General features: G+C 35.9%; 1 protein-coding gene across 5 annotated transcripts in view; it reads right to left on the reverse strand.

Annotated features, from left to right (window-relative positions):
* Lola (longitudinals lacking) overlaps window positions 1-16167 on the reverse strand; it is an 82893-nt gene extending 66726 nt beyond the window's left edge. For 4 of the 5 annotated variants that reach the window (XM_076415964.1, XM_076415962.1, XM_076415965.1 and 1 more), the window contains exons 1-5: window positions 16027-16167; window positions 15132-15315; window positions 14769-15070; window positions 14241-14674; window positions 10587-10676 (exon numbers count right to left, since the gene is read on the reverse strand). In XM_076415964.1, coding sequence (XP_076272079.1) covers window positions 10587-10676; window positions 14241-14674; window positions 14769-15070; window positions 15132-15305 — 1000 coding nt within the window. In that variant the 5' untranslated portion in view covers window positions 15306-15315; window positions 16027-16167. Of the gene's footprint in view, window positions 1-10586; window positions 10677-14240; window positions 14675-14768; window positions 15071-15131; window positions 15316-15390; window positions 15556-16026 lie in introns of those variants that run through there. The other variant, XM_076415961.1, reaches the window with a different exon arrangement.
* Window positions 16168-17253: the final 1086 nt, after the last annotated feature.

Here is a 17253-nt window from a genome sequence, read left to right on the forward strand (position 1 = left end):
TAAACATTACTGCGAGACATGTTCATTCACCTATTGGTCCCAGTTACAGGATGTGTCAATAATTTGCAGCACTAGACGTCTTTTCATGTTGCTTCTTTAATTGACAACTGCGCCACAGCTAACGAAAGAATACCATAACTTGAAAATATCATCATAGTAAAGACAATGTACGACATTTTCTTGTTATACGTCGTTTCGCACAAAAAAAATGAACCTTGTAAAAACAGTGAATTAGAAGTAAATAAATGAACCATTTGGAAACAGTTGTGTCGTTAATTTATTTTGTGTACCTACAGTAAGCTAAATCACATCCATTCACAAGTTCATTTGTCACAATTGATCACACAAAACTAATTACATTAAAGTAAAAATCCCTTAAATAATCCAAAAATAAACATAATATAATAATCGGAATGAAATGTTTGGACTATATTATGAAAACCTTTTAGATATTGTTTCGTCAACTTTACCACGCTCATTTCACTATTCATTATGAAATATTCATAATTAATAGATTTTTCATAGCATATAACAATTTAATTAATAAATGGCCTGATTTGAAGATCACACAACACTTTCATTGTTTATTTGCTCTCTTCGGTTAACTGATCAAAAATGTCAAAGAAAATGGTATGTAAAATCATTAGAGGAATATTCCTTCCCTTTATAAAGAAACATTCTGTAATTTACTGAAAATAGATAGATGATACATAAATACATTTTCAAAAAAAAATCCTTAAACCGGTCTGTTACTCACTACCACATATTTTAGATAGCAAAATAAGCCTTATGAACTGTCTTTCCATTTATGTGCTATAAAAATAAAATCATATCACGATCATTATTTACAAACTTAGTTGTTTTTACCGAACAAGAACAATTTTGGGTAAAGGAGAAAAATGAAAATTTAAAAGTTCCGAAAAAAGGCAAAATTAATATATTATTGGTTATTAATTTAATAAAATATTTCGTCGTTTCTCCAAACAGTGCATTAACAAGCATTAGATATATCATTTCCGGTAAACAAACGAAGAACACTAACAAAAGACACAAATTGGAAGCGAATAAAACGATGTTAAACCGTCACCCTTGTTTATAAGTATAAAGTTCATTATATAACATAAAGCTAAATTGAATTCGTCATTGCAATCTGACTGAAAACCTAGTTTTTTTTACTGTACAAGAACAATTTTGGGTAAAAAAGAAAAACTCTAAAAATCCGAAAAAGGTAATTAATTTAATAAAATATTTCATCGTATTTTCAGACAGTGACAAGAAATAATCAGGAATCATTGGGGTCTAAAACGAGAAGGGACAACACAAGGCTAAACACCTCACTTATTAATTCAGTAAAATATATATTTCAAAATCCAAAGAACTCTTATGGATACATTATAAACTATGGCACTATACATTATAGAACTAACTACTCTTAAACTAAATCGTCTCTAAACATTTTTGGTGTAAAATGGTAAAAAGTGTTCTATATTCGTAAACAACCTATGGGTAAATAAGAAGGCACTCATTGTTAAGACACCTGGTTATAATAAAATGCATATAGAAGTCTAATATCGGGAAGATATGGAGGTTATTAAAAAATTCACAAGCAATTTTAAAAAAAGCGCACACGTTATCCGAAACAACAGATTCGAAACAATAAAAAGGATACAATGGCTAAAACGAATATGAGAAAATAATACAGGTATCGCGTACAATAAAAAGAAATGAAGGGGACTAGATCGCCGATATATCCATTTCACTCGGCATCAGTTTAACATCCACTCCGTGCCTGTTAAATAGATGCCTGGAGAGATGGTACTTTCGTCTGAACATGCTCATGCATATCTCGCATCGAAACTTGGGCTCTATCCCGATACACTCTTCCTTCTCGTGTCGATAGAGGTGTCGCTTATTCTTGTAGCTCTTCTGGCAGACCTTGCACTCGTACCTCTGTACCGGAATCATTACGTTTTCCTGCTTGCGCTCGTTAAGACAATCCGGTCGTTTATCGGAAGCTGTATCCACGGTCGGTGCTTTAACAGCGGTAGGTTTCACGCCGGGAACCGCGCTATTCTCCGACATTTTCAATTTGATGAATTTATAGTATTGAAATAAGGCGGCGTTCGATGCTATCACGTTCTCCTGGCCTCTAGCGAGCAAATTTTGAATATCCGGAATTACAACTAAAAATAAACATTGTATAATTTCTCTCTCGACAAACAACAGTTTTCTTTTGTCTGGTACTACTTTACTATATTACTTTTATACTATCTCTACCATGCACTATTTTCCCAAACGTATACTTGCTTATAAAAAATGGTTTCAAACTACCAATAATAAAAACTCAATCTCTTCAATTTATATTTAAATTTATATGAACTTGTACATGTGTATGGGTTATACCGTAAATCACTCTTTAAACTGTCACTTCTTGGCTCATCTAAACAAACATAGTTGGAACATTCTTCACTCAATAATGATCAATACTCACATCCACAGGGCGAATGTTATTCAACAAATTACGAAACAAAGGATACTGCGAAAAAAACATCAAAATCTCCATAAAACGAAATGTAATTAAATCATCGAAGCTTAAATGTCTTAAATACGAGAATACTGGAGCTGTGAACATAAACAGAAAACAAATTACCTAGAAAATTTAAGGTTATCTTTTAGATACTTTGTGTTTTGCCTACATATACTTAAAATTATCGAACAATTTCCGATAACAATAGAATGTAAATGCAGAATTCTCCGTAATCTACATAATCCTATCTCAAAATATAAACAATCTAACCTCTGAACAGTTATAACTGACCACAGTTAAGACAATTGCATAACGTGCTTAAATACATTTCAATGTAACGTTTTTAATCGACGTATTCTTAGAAACAATAAGAAATCATTAAACATCGAAACATAACCCTATAATAACTGACAACAAGAAACTCGAAAATAGAAGCTCCATATTGCGCACGATTCATTGAACTAAAAAGACTTACCCCGTCTCGCATTCATACCATCACGAATAAACGAAATCTCACGAACGACACATTCACTCAAAACTCACACAATCACAAAACCACCAAAAATCACAAAACTGCAAAAATAAAACGCGAACATTCTGCGTACCATCTTGCAACAGATTTGAAATACTACTGGGGCCGTAAGGAAAAGGGCGAGCATTTACCCTCCCTTTGTGTGTCGTACCGACGGGTAAAAGTACCTGGGGGGAGTGAAAATGTGGCAGACAGCCGCCCTAGCAGCGCTGGGTCCCATTGTGTGCAGGTAGAAAAATCGATACGGCCATAACCCTGAAAAACCATCGCCAACGACGGTTCAGGGGGTGAATAATACGGCTTGGGGTTTATTTATATTATTTTACGAGATATTTTCGGAAAATATCCATTATTTACGACGTAAGCACAATAAAATTCTTGGAATAGGAACGCCTAATTACTTGCCCAGGTCTCATTTTATTATTACTGGCAAAGCAATGATGTTATCGGACTCATTTTCAAGTAATTCTTATTAATAAACATAACAGTAATTTCCCAAAATCACATATTTTCCTTTTTATAATCCCCATTTATTCTTTTATCAAACTTTAGCACACCAATAAAAGCCGACAAATATGTCAATAACAATAAAACCAATAAAATTTAATATAAAAAAGTAATAAATCAAAAGAACCTCAACATAAAAATTAAAATAACATTGAGTCAATTAACATATCAAAAAGAAAAAAAGTTAAATAATTAAATGACTTTCCAAATAATTTCTATTAGAAAACTTCTCTAAAACAATTTTCCAAAATTATTCTTTTGTCATTTATATAATACCTATTTATTCTTTAATCAAGCTTTAGAGCGGCCAATGAATCAAGACAAATAAGTGTATATTAATAAAATCAATAAATATACCACAATAAAAATGAATTTCGAAGTGTTAAATTAAAAGAATTTCATTATAAAAATCAAAATAACATTGTGTCAAAAAAATTTTAAAAAGAAAAAGGTCAAATCATTAAATGGCTCTCCCCGCTAAGGTTCTGGCTGAATGTTTGTAGCTGATTACATGAAGTGGCCATCTGAACCAACCATGTCAGTAACTAAGCTGGATAAGCCTGGATGAATTCCGGGATATTTGTTATCATTATTAATCACTACTAGAGATTCCAATAATATAATAAGTTAGTAGTTCTCTTTACCGATGTACGAATATTTTTCCCAAAAAGAAAATTAAATATTTCCGACATACCTACTCCGATTTTATATAAGATATATAATAAGATTTTAAATATTTAATATAAGGCGAGTCGAGAGTTCAAGACTGACGGTCCAAGTCAAGCAGTCTAATTAAATTCAACGTACAGTAATAGATCAACAATTCATTAATAGACTTCAAATGTGAATCAAAAACACTATAGTTTAAAGATACAGTTCATAAAGCTTGTATTCAAAATGATATAATGGAATTGGAAATATTTCTGACTGAGCCCCAATACATTTAAACAAGAATCCAAATCGTTATAATTTAGTCATATCATCAACCATTGTATCAATTGTTAACATATAAATTTATTAAAATATAAATCAGAAAATTGCTATTTCGATTCCTCCATACGGTACGTGGAAGGATGTAAAACAAATTCTAATTCTTAAGAAAATTATGCGAGGCTATATCGTTCACAACTATTTAAACACATGCTCCCTCAATAAAAACACCCTCTAAAGTGCATCATACGAACATAACCCCAATTCAAAAACGAACACGCAACAAGAAAATAAAACACTTTTAAGTCCATAATTCGTAAATAAGGTTAAGAATCCACATTAATCTAAATTTAGAATGTAATTACTTGAGTAGATAATTAGCTACAGTAATTGAAATGAATAAAATATACGCCGCTGTCGATTCTACGCATTTGAAACGAATCCAATAACCAAATAAAAAAAATGAAAAATTACTGCCTTCACATAATAAAGCGATTCTAATTTGAATATTTTTCCCATATAATTTAACTAGAAATACGCGTAGCATAATGCTTATTTAAACAAATTATATAAGTTGAAACTTTCTAACACTCGATAGCTCCATGAAAGTAAATTATCTTTAATAACATTTAATTGTTGTTTACTTGACCTCTGAATATTAAGATTAATGATTGTTATCTCGATTATTTGCTGTACTAGTTGAAATATAATTGTAATTATCAGAGATTAAATTTTCTCCGTGCATTGAAATACAAACCTAACTGCGACCTATCTTCCCTCGAAGGATGATATCCTGCGCATGCTCTCCTCCACCCTCATATCCAAGAAGAAAACTCCATTTTGTAGAATTACGAATATATTGTATCTACCATTATTTTTTACACTTTTTTTAGATTTTAACGTATAGCCATAGCTTATATACATAACTTCTTCGAAAACATTTACATCCTATGTAAATTTACTACTTGGTATTATCATTTAATATATTAGATATACTGTGTTATTTATTTGGTAGTCTCACGTCTATAAATTACCGTCTAGTGAGAAGGGTAACACAATTTCGATTCTATGGCAAATTGCAAGACTAGAACTTAGTTTTTGATTTGCTGTATAACACTGAGCTCGAATTTTGAAAAATAACGAACTTAAAAAGCCAATCCAAAACTCTTGTTAGATACTAAACGTAAAATTAGAAATATAATCTTCAATATAACTAAAAATAAAAAGAAAATAATTAACAAATTTGTAAAAGCTTTGCTTAAAACCTACTTGATTATGGCACTGTTATATATATATATGGTAAATAACTTTCTTTACAGCTTTAGTTAAGAATAATTTCTTTAAATTCGTAACCTATTAATTTACTTTAAATAAAGATATATATATCCCTTTTAAGAATTTGGAAAATATACCATCATAGATATTTTGTCAAATTTGGCTTCGAATGAGAGATATGCTGATTTAATTAAATCTAAAATCGGGTCTAAAATTATAACAGATTGTTTTAATTTTCATTTCATGATAATTTTAATTGATCTTAGCTTAGCTTCTAATCTTCATATCTCCCACGTAAATTTCTAAATAAATGACTAACTCGTTTCTGTTTTTAAGAAAACCCATATGATACTTCATAATAGGTTAGAGCTTCTTATCCCAAAATAACGCCACCATCTGAAGAATTATTTGTCGTATACAAAAATTTTCCCAAGTAGCAAACAATTTTGCAATTCATTACTTTAGTACCAGAGACCAACACAAGACCATTTCGCGGAGCTTGAAAATAAAACTTAAATAACAGAAAGAGCTAATCAGGAAGAGATCTCTTTGCATGAAAAATAAAACCGTCAAAACAATGACACCCCCTTAAAATCTAAATTAATCTTATAGATTACTAAAGGTTAGAACTCTATCTGGCTTTGGAAAACAATTCTTTGGTTTTTGGAAACTTGTAGACTAAAAGTCAGTGAGGGCCGCAGCCTTGGGGGTCCTGTATACGGTAATACTTTTACTGAACTTTGGCAGAGAAGTGGGCAACGGCGACGGACCCTTCGACATCGTCGGCCCAGTCTCGAAACATCTATGCTTATTCTCGAAATGTCTTTTTAGATTGCTCTGCTGATGAAACTTTCGATCGCAAAAGGTACATTGGAACATGGCCGGTTTGCCACACTCGTACTGCACGTGCCTGCGCATGTTGCCACGGTGTTTGTAGACCTTTCCACAATTTTGACAGGGATACCCGACTCCGTGGTCAATTTTTCTCAGGTACCAAGAACCATCTTCGCCTGGAAAAAGATTCTGCTGTACTCGGTACCAGTTCAATAGCTTTTTTTCTCGCGCATATTTTGGTCTTTGGTCTTGTGTTTTGGCCTCTCGTCTCTCAAATCTCGATATTATAGAGCTTATGTTGCCGCGCCGTCTCATTACGAATCATGATTTGAACAAAAAAACAACAACGGTAAAAGCACGAAGAGCTCGCGGAACGTTCCATAAGCAGTATAAACGAGATTTCACAGGAAAAAAACAAAACGCAAATTAAATCAAAAGTTGGGTCGATCAAAGAAAACAACGATTTCACACAACAATACTCTATTATCACAGCCATGATGAAAAAATTTAGTACAATGGTTTTGAATGAATCTTGATCATCTCTCGTTGCCGAAAACCTTAGGCCTTGGACTCAAACGGGCGTACAGTTCTGTAAAGGACAGAACGAAATTCCTTTTAGACTACTGATTAACGAGAAAATGAACACGAAAACCTGCCAGGTCCCAGTAGGAAATAAGACATTGTATTCAACAGCACTACAAACCAAAAGAACCCGGCAAGTTTCGTTAAAATAAAGGAAGACGCTTGTAAAGTAAAGTGTCTCCCCATCATCATTACCAAACGAGTTCCGACTAATACTTACACATTTCTCAAAACTCTTCGTCCTCCTCTCACGTCTGGCTTCCCTCGTCCTTCGTCTTGGTGGTGGTGAATGAAACTGCTGCCATTGCCGACTCCATCTTCTTAGTCGCAGATGTTGAAAAGATAGGAAGAAAGGAGAAGGGTGGGCAAAAAAAAAAGGACAAGTAGAGGGTAAAACGGGAAAAGGTATGGGGACGGAAAGTGGTTAAAAAATACATTAGCTACCGGCCCACGAGAGCAAAACCCTCCCTCCCCGCTCCCAGCCCAAAGATAAATAATTTTAACGAAACGGTAACCAGAAAGGAAAATCCCCTACAAATGCAACGAGTGCACCTTCTTCTCGTGAACCCTCAGTACGTCCCTCCTAGTAAACTTTCGAGAACAAACCCCGCAAGAGAACTGTCTAGCAACCCCGCACTCGTATTTCTGATGCCGTTCTAAAGTGTACGACATCGAATAGCCCCTGCCGCATCTCGAGCAAATATACGGCAAGATTTCTGGAAAAATTACAAACCTCCGTCAGAGATCGGTATTCGTCGTTCAGTCACGCAAACATATACACACACGAAAGCCAGAGTACCAACCTGAAATTCGTCCGCTTCCATTGCCTCATCCCGATATAATTATCGTCTCGTCCCCCAGAATCCATTCCACCATGAACGGATCGCAATAAAGTATGCGACCGCGCCTAACGGAGATGGACGGAGAGAGGAAGACGATAATTTCGAACGTCTCGAGAGGACGAACGACCGAGGAGACTCCCGAACGGAGAGTACCGGTTGGCCCTCTACCTCCCCCCACACTGACAAAACATGCAAATCGATTTTTCTGAAAACCTGGCCGTATTTGATCGCAACGAGATAGTTATAGATTAATTATTACCTCGCCGGACAGTCCGAAAACTGCCCAACTACAAGTTATGGTGTGAAATGTGTGAGATATGTTAAGTGTATAATGTTATAGAAATATATCTATTTAAAATATGCTGTAAAATAAAAACGCTTTGATAAAAGCGAGATTCAGCTGCAATTAATTACAACTAGAGAAGCAGAAAACATAAGACCAAAATACGCGAGATAATCACAAAAGTTTTATTATCTCATGATCCTGGGAAAACATTACCAATGTTTACCGTGATAATAAAATATGTTGCAATGTTATAAAACATAACATTACGAAACACAGTTTAAACGGTAAAAACCCTGCTGCAATAAAATAAACAAGTACTTTTACGTTCACAGCTTTAAATACTGGGAACACAAAAGAACTTAAACAAAAGGGCACTGCTATATTAAAAAAAAATTAAACCCGAACTACCAGCAGCTGGTGAAAACTGTTTAAATCAAGGAGTAAAAGTAACTAACTCGATCTAAACAATTTTATACCACAGATCGACGTCGAAAACTTCAAAGGTCATTCAAGCAAAACTGAGTAAGTAATTCTGCATGAATAACCTCAAACCTAAAAAAACTAAGAAATCGTGCAATACACACAACTTCTCTTTAAAAAAAAAACAAAAAACACCTTACAAACAGGCAAGGTGATTATGGAGTCTGGTCACCTCCGACAGCAGGAAAGTCCTGATGTCGAAATTACTGGAGCGGGAACGCGACCTCTCAAGAAACATCCACCTCGGGCCAAAAGTATTACCAAAGAAGCATGTAACTCGGGCGAGGTCTTCGGACGGCATTCCGCGATGACGGCTCAGAACAAAGTAGCTCTTGAACCACCGTCGCAGAACAATTGAAATCACAAAAAAAAATGAAAAAACCGGGAACGACAGGATTCAAAACGAACCTTGTCGTTGTCGTCGGGACAAAAATGTTGCTTTAAAAAAAAGGACAAGGGAAATAAAAAAAATAATGTACACAGTAAAAAAGCATGCAACATGATAGATACTTTGTTAGACCAAAAAGTAAAATGAGATAGAAGGCCAACAGAATACCAGGACACCAAACAAACGATAACCGGGAGAGACCAGGCGGCGGTTGACTGGACGACACGATAGAGAGAAAATGAGACAAAACAAGAACAATGTAAGACGGCGTTTATCGCTTGTTTAGGGCCCCACCAAAAAATTTTAATTAAATAAAAACACACCCAAAACACACGGTTGTAATCGCATGGCAAAACCTATTCGGGATATAATAGGATGTTAAAATAATCGATTGAGAAGCTAAGAAAATTAAAAAATAAAAAAGGAGAACACATCCAAAATATTGTATAACGCCGAGACTTTGACAGTCTCCGATTGTTCTTCGATCGAAGAGACCACAACGTTGCCGAACTGCGCGTGTGATGCCACAGTGCTGTTTAAAACAAGCCAAGCGAGACTTGCCCCCATGCTAAGAAGTAATAGCAAGAATACTAAGCCTCGGGCCAATTCAGAAGGTGACCGATTAGTTATGATTACCCGGCAACGTTCTGATGACTTTCCCTTCCTCCCTTTTACTCTTACCTTACTCTTAGAATTACTAAAAACTCGCAACTCGACGCGGAACAATACATTACTAAATTGAACGATCGTTAACATAATAACGATCCTGTAACAATCATTTAAATTAATTCATATAATTGGTTGTTAATCTGAATTAACAACGACAGCATTATTCACCGTTAAAACAGAATTAACGGTTCCAAGAAAATAGGGTGTTACCGAATAACACCCTACACCAATAGAGTTAAATCAACAAATATAAAAACGAATATCAACAAGTCTATTAAAAAAACATTCAACAATTTTGAACAGTTTTCCGCGGAGCGGCCTTTACTGGAATCCAAAAAAAAAACTAGGTCTGGTATCTATGAAGGGAGAAGGGCAATCCACAACTCAACTAAAATCTACTGCCAGCTACAGAAGCTACAAGGTTAAAGATTCGAAGCAAACCAAAAGGGACTATACACAAGCATGTAGTTAAATCAAAAGCTACCCAAAAATAAACTAAATAATAACCCAAGTAGTGTGCTTGTATGTGTGTAAAACTAAAAAAATCAGAGACTGGATCACTCGGGTTGAGTTTTGCCTTGCGACCTACAAACGTCTTAAACTCGCGCGCCAATCTGAAGTCGGCCCTGCCAAGGAGGATCCGGCGGATAAACAGCCGAATGAAGCAAGGTTTCCCAGCTCTGGCCTCTTTCAGAAAGGCGCAAGAGCCATTAAAAATGAAACAAAAATCTTACCTTGAGAGTCCCTGTGCGCGCCTACCGCCTCTTGGGCGGCCAGAAATACCTCGTCTTGTGATTGATTTCCCATTTGCCAGTGTCCAAATCCTGCGAACAAAACAATAAATGTGCAATGAAAACGAGTAGACCACACACCGAAAGCTGCATAAGAATAAACCAAACAACCTCCCAATTCCCACCCATATCAAACAATATGATATATACAAAAACCCTTTTGATACTATCACTGACTTTGAACTTGAAAAAATTTACATATAAAAATTAAAACACTTAAAGAACCTAAGTAGGCTAAGGATAATTTTAAAACAAATTGTACGAGTTCCTATATATTTTCTTTTAAATTGTAAATCATAATAAAAAAAAATTGGAAACAATCCAAAAGCCAACAAAGTATGGTACTTGTTCTGAAGGTTACAGAGATCATGTGAGATATACAGATACTCCCAAGAAAAATGCTTGCATTCGTGTGACAAAACCTCTTGTGAAATACAGAACAGTAGTGAATCTGGTCTTTTTATCTCTCATTCTTGGATATAAATAATACCGACCATTCCCAGTTTTGGGCCATTTCGTTTCCATCAAAGTGTCCTTCATCATGAAAAACCATGCAATATTTTTGCCAAATTTTCCTAGAATTTTTAGAAAGTTTTTCCTGCAAATTTGTGGCCTGAACAGGTCCAAAGCTGATGAGGTTTATGATCTCGAATAAAATTATGCCGAAAATTTGTAATGAAACTTTCAATAATTAAACACCCCTGCTACCTACAAGCCACTCAATTATAAATAAAAACAATAAAATTCATATGCTGAATGTAAATACTGGGATATATAAATAGAAAATGACGCAAAATGCGTATACAACCAGTTAAAGGGAACAGTACCGAACGAACATATGAATACTGAAGCATTGTTAGTACATTACAATTTTAAAATATTAACATAAGCAGTATTAAGTATTAAAACAAATTAAAAAAGGCTAATATGTGCGAAGAAAATAACCTAAAATAAACATTTCCCCAGATTAAATTTGAGAACTAGTAACATAAATAAAACAATAGCAATATTTCGAAACAATTGTTAAGAGATTGAAAAAAAAACATTAACATACAATAATTGAATAATCAGTATAATAGACGCTGATAAGATACTTAATTGTAAACACTATAGGGGACGGGTTGTTAAAAGCCATAAAAATTTGATGTGATCTATTCAGAAAAAAAAACAATTAAATTTGCACATGCATGTATAATAAAAGTTAAAGAGTACATCTTCTGGGGCCGTAATCGTAGGCCTTCCGCAAGTTTATGTTCAGCTTCTTCAAGTAAAATTGCAAACTACTTCGCTTAATGCCGAAGTGGGTAGAGGCGCGAGAAACGCTCATGCCGCGATTCAGAATGGAGTCCAGCGCCCCGTACAAAGCCTGGACCGAGTACTTTCGCAGGTTGCCGCGTATTCTCTGAAGCAAGCTGCCAACATCGACCCAATCGCCCTCATACACGTTGAAGCTGGAACCGTCCAAATCTGCGAACCGAAACCAAAAAGGTTGGCTTAGTTCATTCAAGTGATTTGAAACGGTTCGACGACGATGACGAGATCTCCCGGTAAAGTAGGACCCGAGGAAGGGGCAGAAAGAGTGCCCCCTCAGGGTCTCGGGAGGCCTCGTCAATCGTGACCGCGAAACATCAATCAACAGCAGTATATGAGGGCAGGCTCATCAGGACTCCCCCATAACCGAGGGCACAAAGTACGTGACCGTCGATATGAGGGAGTCGAACGAGAAAGTCACTCTCGATGACATCATCGTGCTTATTACTTATTGCATCATAAGATACAACAACTCAGCGTCATATAAGTAAACGCAGTATCTACACAGAATCGCAATCTCAATTGGTACTTGTGATTCCGAGAGAAACGGCTGACGTCAGAACGGTAAATGACGGAATTTTCCGACAAAAATACGAGGCAAACTGCGCCAGCATAATAATGGTTGGACTGTTACAAAAAGTGACGATTTTTAATAGTTAATTATTGAGATGTAATCCCCTTATTATACATAGAACTGTGCAAAATCTGATTTATTAAGCAGAAATAAAAAAGGAATGAATTTCAATAATTGATTTCAAACTGGTATGTTTTTAAAAAATTGAAACAAAAAACTTGAAGGTTTAAAAAAACATTAGTAGGAAAGACCAACAATAAAATCACACATCACAAATATATATAGGTATAAATATCAACAAATTGTAATAAATTTCCTCAATACCTTGAAATATTATAAAAAAAACTTTCATAGAAATTGAGATAAATATGAAATGTAAATAAAAAATAGGTATAGGAATAAAAATAGTGACATCGATAAAATCATAACAGACCACACAGAAAAATTTAAAAAGTAGTAAAAAAAAAGAAAAATAGAAGTGTAGTCTCCAGTTGCAAGTATTGTGCATAAGTGATTATACAAAAAAAAATTTTGAACACATTTGTTGCGTCTGGTGGTTTATGTTATACCCTGAACTGAAATGTATGTATTCCCTAACGTTTTAACAAAAAAAAGCAAACGCCAGGGTGACGTCGTTAGCACTGGATAGTAATTTGTCCAACAGTACTGCTAACACCATGAAGGTGTCCACATATACTTGATGTGTTATTAAAAAAAAGCAGTTCTATGATATAGAATATGTATTAAGTAGAAAAATATTTGTTTTAACAAAAAGCAGTATTCATTGTAATTCATATTCATTCTTTTGTTTAAAGCAAAAACTCAAAATTCACAATGAGTAAAATAATAGTTCACATATTTTCATGAAACCCTCAAAGCATGGATCTAGACAAAATCCTGCATTACAACTTTTGCACCAATAGTATCTTTCCTAAATCCCCGAATTTTACATTGCTTGGATTTCTTCGCGAGGTTGAAGCTGAACAACGGCTTTTAAAGTAGGTAAGCACTTATGTTGAGTGTTTATGCAAATTTTCTGGTAACAACATAACAAAGTTGATAAGTTGATTTAATAGCTCAAATGAAAAAAGAATTTTACATGACCAGAATAATGAAGATAATTTCATGACTGTCCATAATAAACAATACAAAAACTTCATTCGAATAGTGACATTGAAAAATAAGTATTAAGATTCACTCCAGCAAAGACTACTGAAGGTAAACGATGATATTAAAGTAGAATAAAAATCAATCCCAACAATAATGAAATACATATAACTGAGGAATAGATACAAGCAAAAAGACCAAGACCAAAACAAAAAAATAATGTAATTGAAATAAAAATATCTGAAAATAAAAATTTCCAAGATAAAAATAGAATGTGAAAAACAAACAATAGTAACACTTAAAAATAACAAGCCATTGGATGAATTAGTGTTCACAACATAGTATACAAGTAAAATCTGAATTGCTATTGAAGAACCACCAATAGCCACAACAATTATATTGAAAACATTGCATATGTAGTAATATACAACAAATACAGAAGTAATTTATAAACAAAAAATATTAAGTATCCATAAACGACACAAAGAAATGCAGTTCACCAAATAAAAATTGCCTTAAGTTATATCCATAGCCTGTATGATCAGGAGTGTTCAAAGTCTTAAAAATAACCCCCTCAGAAAAGTCAGTCTTGACGAATATGTTACCTTGTTGTGACGATCCTTCTCCTCCATGGCTAGGTCCGGCTCCTTCGTCAACTTGTTCCATATTGCTAATGTCATCATCGTCCAAAGTCAGGTCCTCGATACTGTCCTCATTCATTTCCTCAACATATTCCGATTTGGGTTCGAGCATCAGTTCTGTGTGAGTTTCCAGCTTCTCTTTTATCATAGGAACTTGCTGCTGTGAACCGGCTTCCTCTTTGTGTCTGGTCATTATTTCCTGTTTCGTTTCGATCGTGTCGGGCAAGTCAGAGGAGTTCATTTTGTTAGCGGTCGAAATTTGTGAGGTAGCCGAAGGAATGTTTTGGGAGGACATACTGTGGGCGTCCGAGGAATTGGACGCGTCATGATTGTCCATATCCTCGCTTTTACGCCGCATTCTTTTTTTCTTTCGAAGACCTGGGGACATCGATCCTTCTCTGCAAATAAACAGAAAACCGAAATGAGTACACCAAAAACCAAACAACCACGTATATTACGCGCGGGGGCACGAAAAGTAAACAGGAGACCTACCTATCATCCCGACTTCTTTGTTCAATGGTTAAACCTTGAACTTTGGGTAACTGGGCCTGAGGTTGAGGACTTTTGGGAGGCGCAGGGGCGGGTGCCGGCCTCTTTGCGGGCTCCTCTTTTTTGTTATCACTCAGTCCTTTGATTTGTAATGATTCGGCAGCCTTCAACAGGGCGCCTAACTGGTCCTGGGATATGTTCACCTCACCCCGATACATATAGTCCATCATGGCTTTCAGTTCTTGAAATTTCACGTCTTTGAGAATGAGGATCGGGTGTTTGTCGTAATGTCGAGACAACAAAGCCTGCACGATAGAAAATAAACACTCAGTACCTATATAACCAACAGGGAAAAAACAAACTTACCTCGAAATATGGACTACAAGCCGACAAGACGACTTTATGTGCATTGAGGAATTTACCCTCTGCCGCGAGGGTACAGTCAACCAAGGTTCCATTTTCTAATAATGTGTCGAACACCGCTACTAACGTTGACTGATGATTATTCCACCTTAAGCAGAACTGTTGATCGTCGTCCATATTCTAGTAACTGAAAAGAAAAAAAAAACAAAATTAATCAACAAACAACCTCCAATTAAAATAAATCAAAACATCAACACCGTACCTAAAAAATAAATAATAAAAAAACCCGAAAAATAATCAGTCTTTTAGTCCCTCAATGTAGACAAAACGAGGCATTTAACCAAAATGGCGGAGTGAGTTCAAACAACCTCGGGTCCACTTCGGTATGGAGGGCGCATAACGGAACCCAAAAACATCTACGATCGATACCGAAGACGAGCTCGAAAAACTAGATTTTCTCTTTTTCTAACTCACGCAAACTTATAGAGGTGGAAAGAGTGAGAGAGAGCTAGCAACCGATGAGTTCACGCAAGCTCAGTGAGCTCAACCGGAAATCCACGTCAGCTACACACACATACACACACACGGGAAAGCGAAGCGTTGGCAATGGAGACAAAAATGGCCGAATTTCCCATGGAAAAGAATCGAATCCCGATGTCCAAAAATTAGTTACAATTTTATTTTCCGATCGATAGCGCCGGGAAATCGTGAAAAGCCAGAATTTCCACGCCAATGAAAATCTGAAAAGTGCCCGATTTTCAGCTGGAAAATATAACGAAAAAAGCTCGAAGTTTAAAGATCGGACCCAACCCACACCGAAGAAACTTTACATAAACGATTGAATTATTCGCGAAAAATCCTAAAATATATAAACAATTAAAATATTGAGAATATTTACCTTATTTGGCACCTATACACTAAATATCACAATAAAATTCACTTAGGTATCAACTCTCAGAGAGATGACTAAATCTAGTGTTGAGTCTTCATGAGGCGGCTTCGAACTAACTAAAGGCAACCAGGCCGGTCGTGGTGCTCTAGCGCCAGATGAATCGACGGCCCCGCCTGCGCGACCCTAATCTGACGTCACGCCTCTGCGCAGATAGTCAGTGCGCCGCTTCGCTATTAGTCCGGCCAATAGGACGGCGAGCTTTCGCCGCTTACCAGCGGAGTAGCCAAGCTTCAGAAAACCGTTGCGTCGAAAGCGACGCCACCCGATCCTCTCGGCGCAAGAAATAGATGAAGAGAGAGGAACGGTGAAAATGGGAAAGAGAGAGCGTGGAGATGAGAGGAAAGGAATGAATTTTGATCCACAACAAAATAGTGAGCCTTGAGGTTCTAGGCGTAAGGTCGTTTTTCCCATGAAAACCTTTTATTCTACGAAGCCTCCCTTTTTAATAGCTGCCTTTTCTGAGTCACTACTTTTTAAAAACAAGTTTTAGCCTGACTACTCCCTGCAAAGACAGGTAAAAGTCCTGTTCGTTTACCAAAACTCTGTTTCTTTTTAATGGAAAATGTATGTATTTTTACTTTTTTCGTTTGTTGATCGTTTTTCTCTATAAAATCGTTTTGTTTTCGATTCGGCGGGAAAACATTGCATTGATTGTCGTACCCGCTATGTCCGATACACACGTACGAGCCGTGTGTGTGCTAGTTCTACGTGTTCGTTATCGGCTGTTCTCTCATTCCGTTAATAGCGGCGAGATTACGATAGTTTTTGGGATAGCCTTTCGCGAGAGAAGAGAGATAAATTAAACATTCGTATTTTAAAGCGTGCGGTATGCAGGTAACCGAGATTTGAGGAACGGATTTTTTCGTTTCGTTCTCTTTCCGCGTCTTCCGTGTTTTCGCGCGGTACCTCGCCGTCGGCCCGACTTCGCTCGCGACAAAACGCTGGAATGCGTCGATTATTTTGATGAAATATTTCCGTATAGTAAAACATTTCAACGTTTTATTGATACCGCTGTTTCCAACCGAGATTGTTTTAGTCCGAACGTGGAATGTTTCGGTTTTTATATCGAAATTGTTTCGTTCATTCCTTACAACGTTGACTCGATGTGACTTCGAATAATTTTTAATCGTTGTACTAACAGTCAAACATATTTTGAGAGACATAGGAACAAAA

Source organism: Rhynchophorus ferrugineus, unplaced genomic scaffold (assembly GCF_030347505.1).
Source record: "Rhynchophorus ferrugineus isolate W39M unplaced genomic scaffold, kcgeb_rfMv2 rfM10, whole genome shotgun sequence".
NCBI lineage: Eukaryota > Metazoa > Arthropoda > Insecta > Coleoptera > Curculionidae > Rhynchophorus > Rhynchophorus ferrugineus.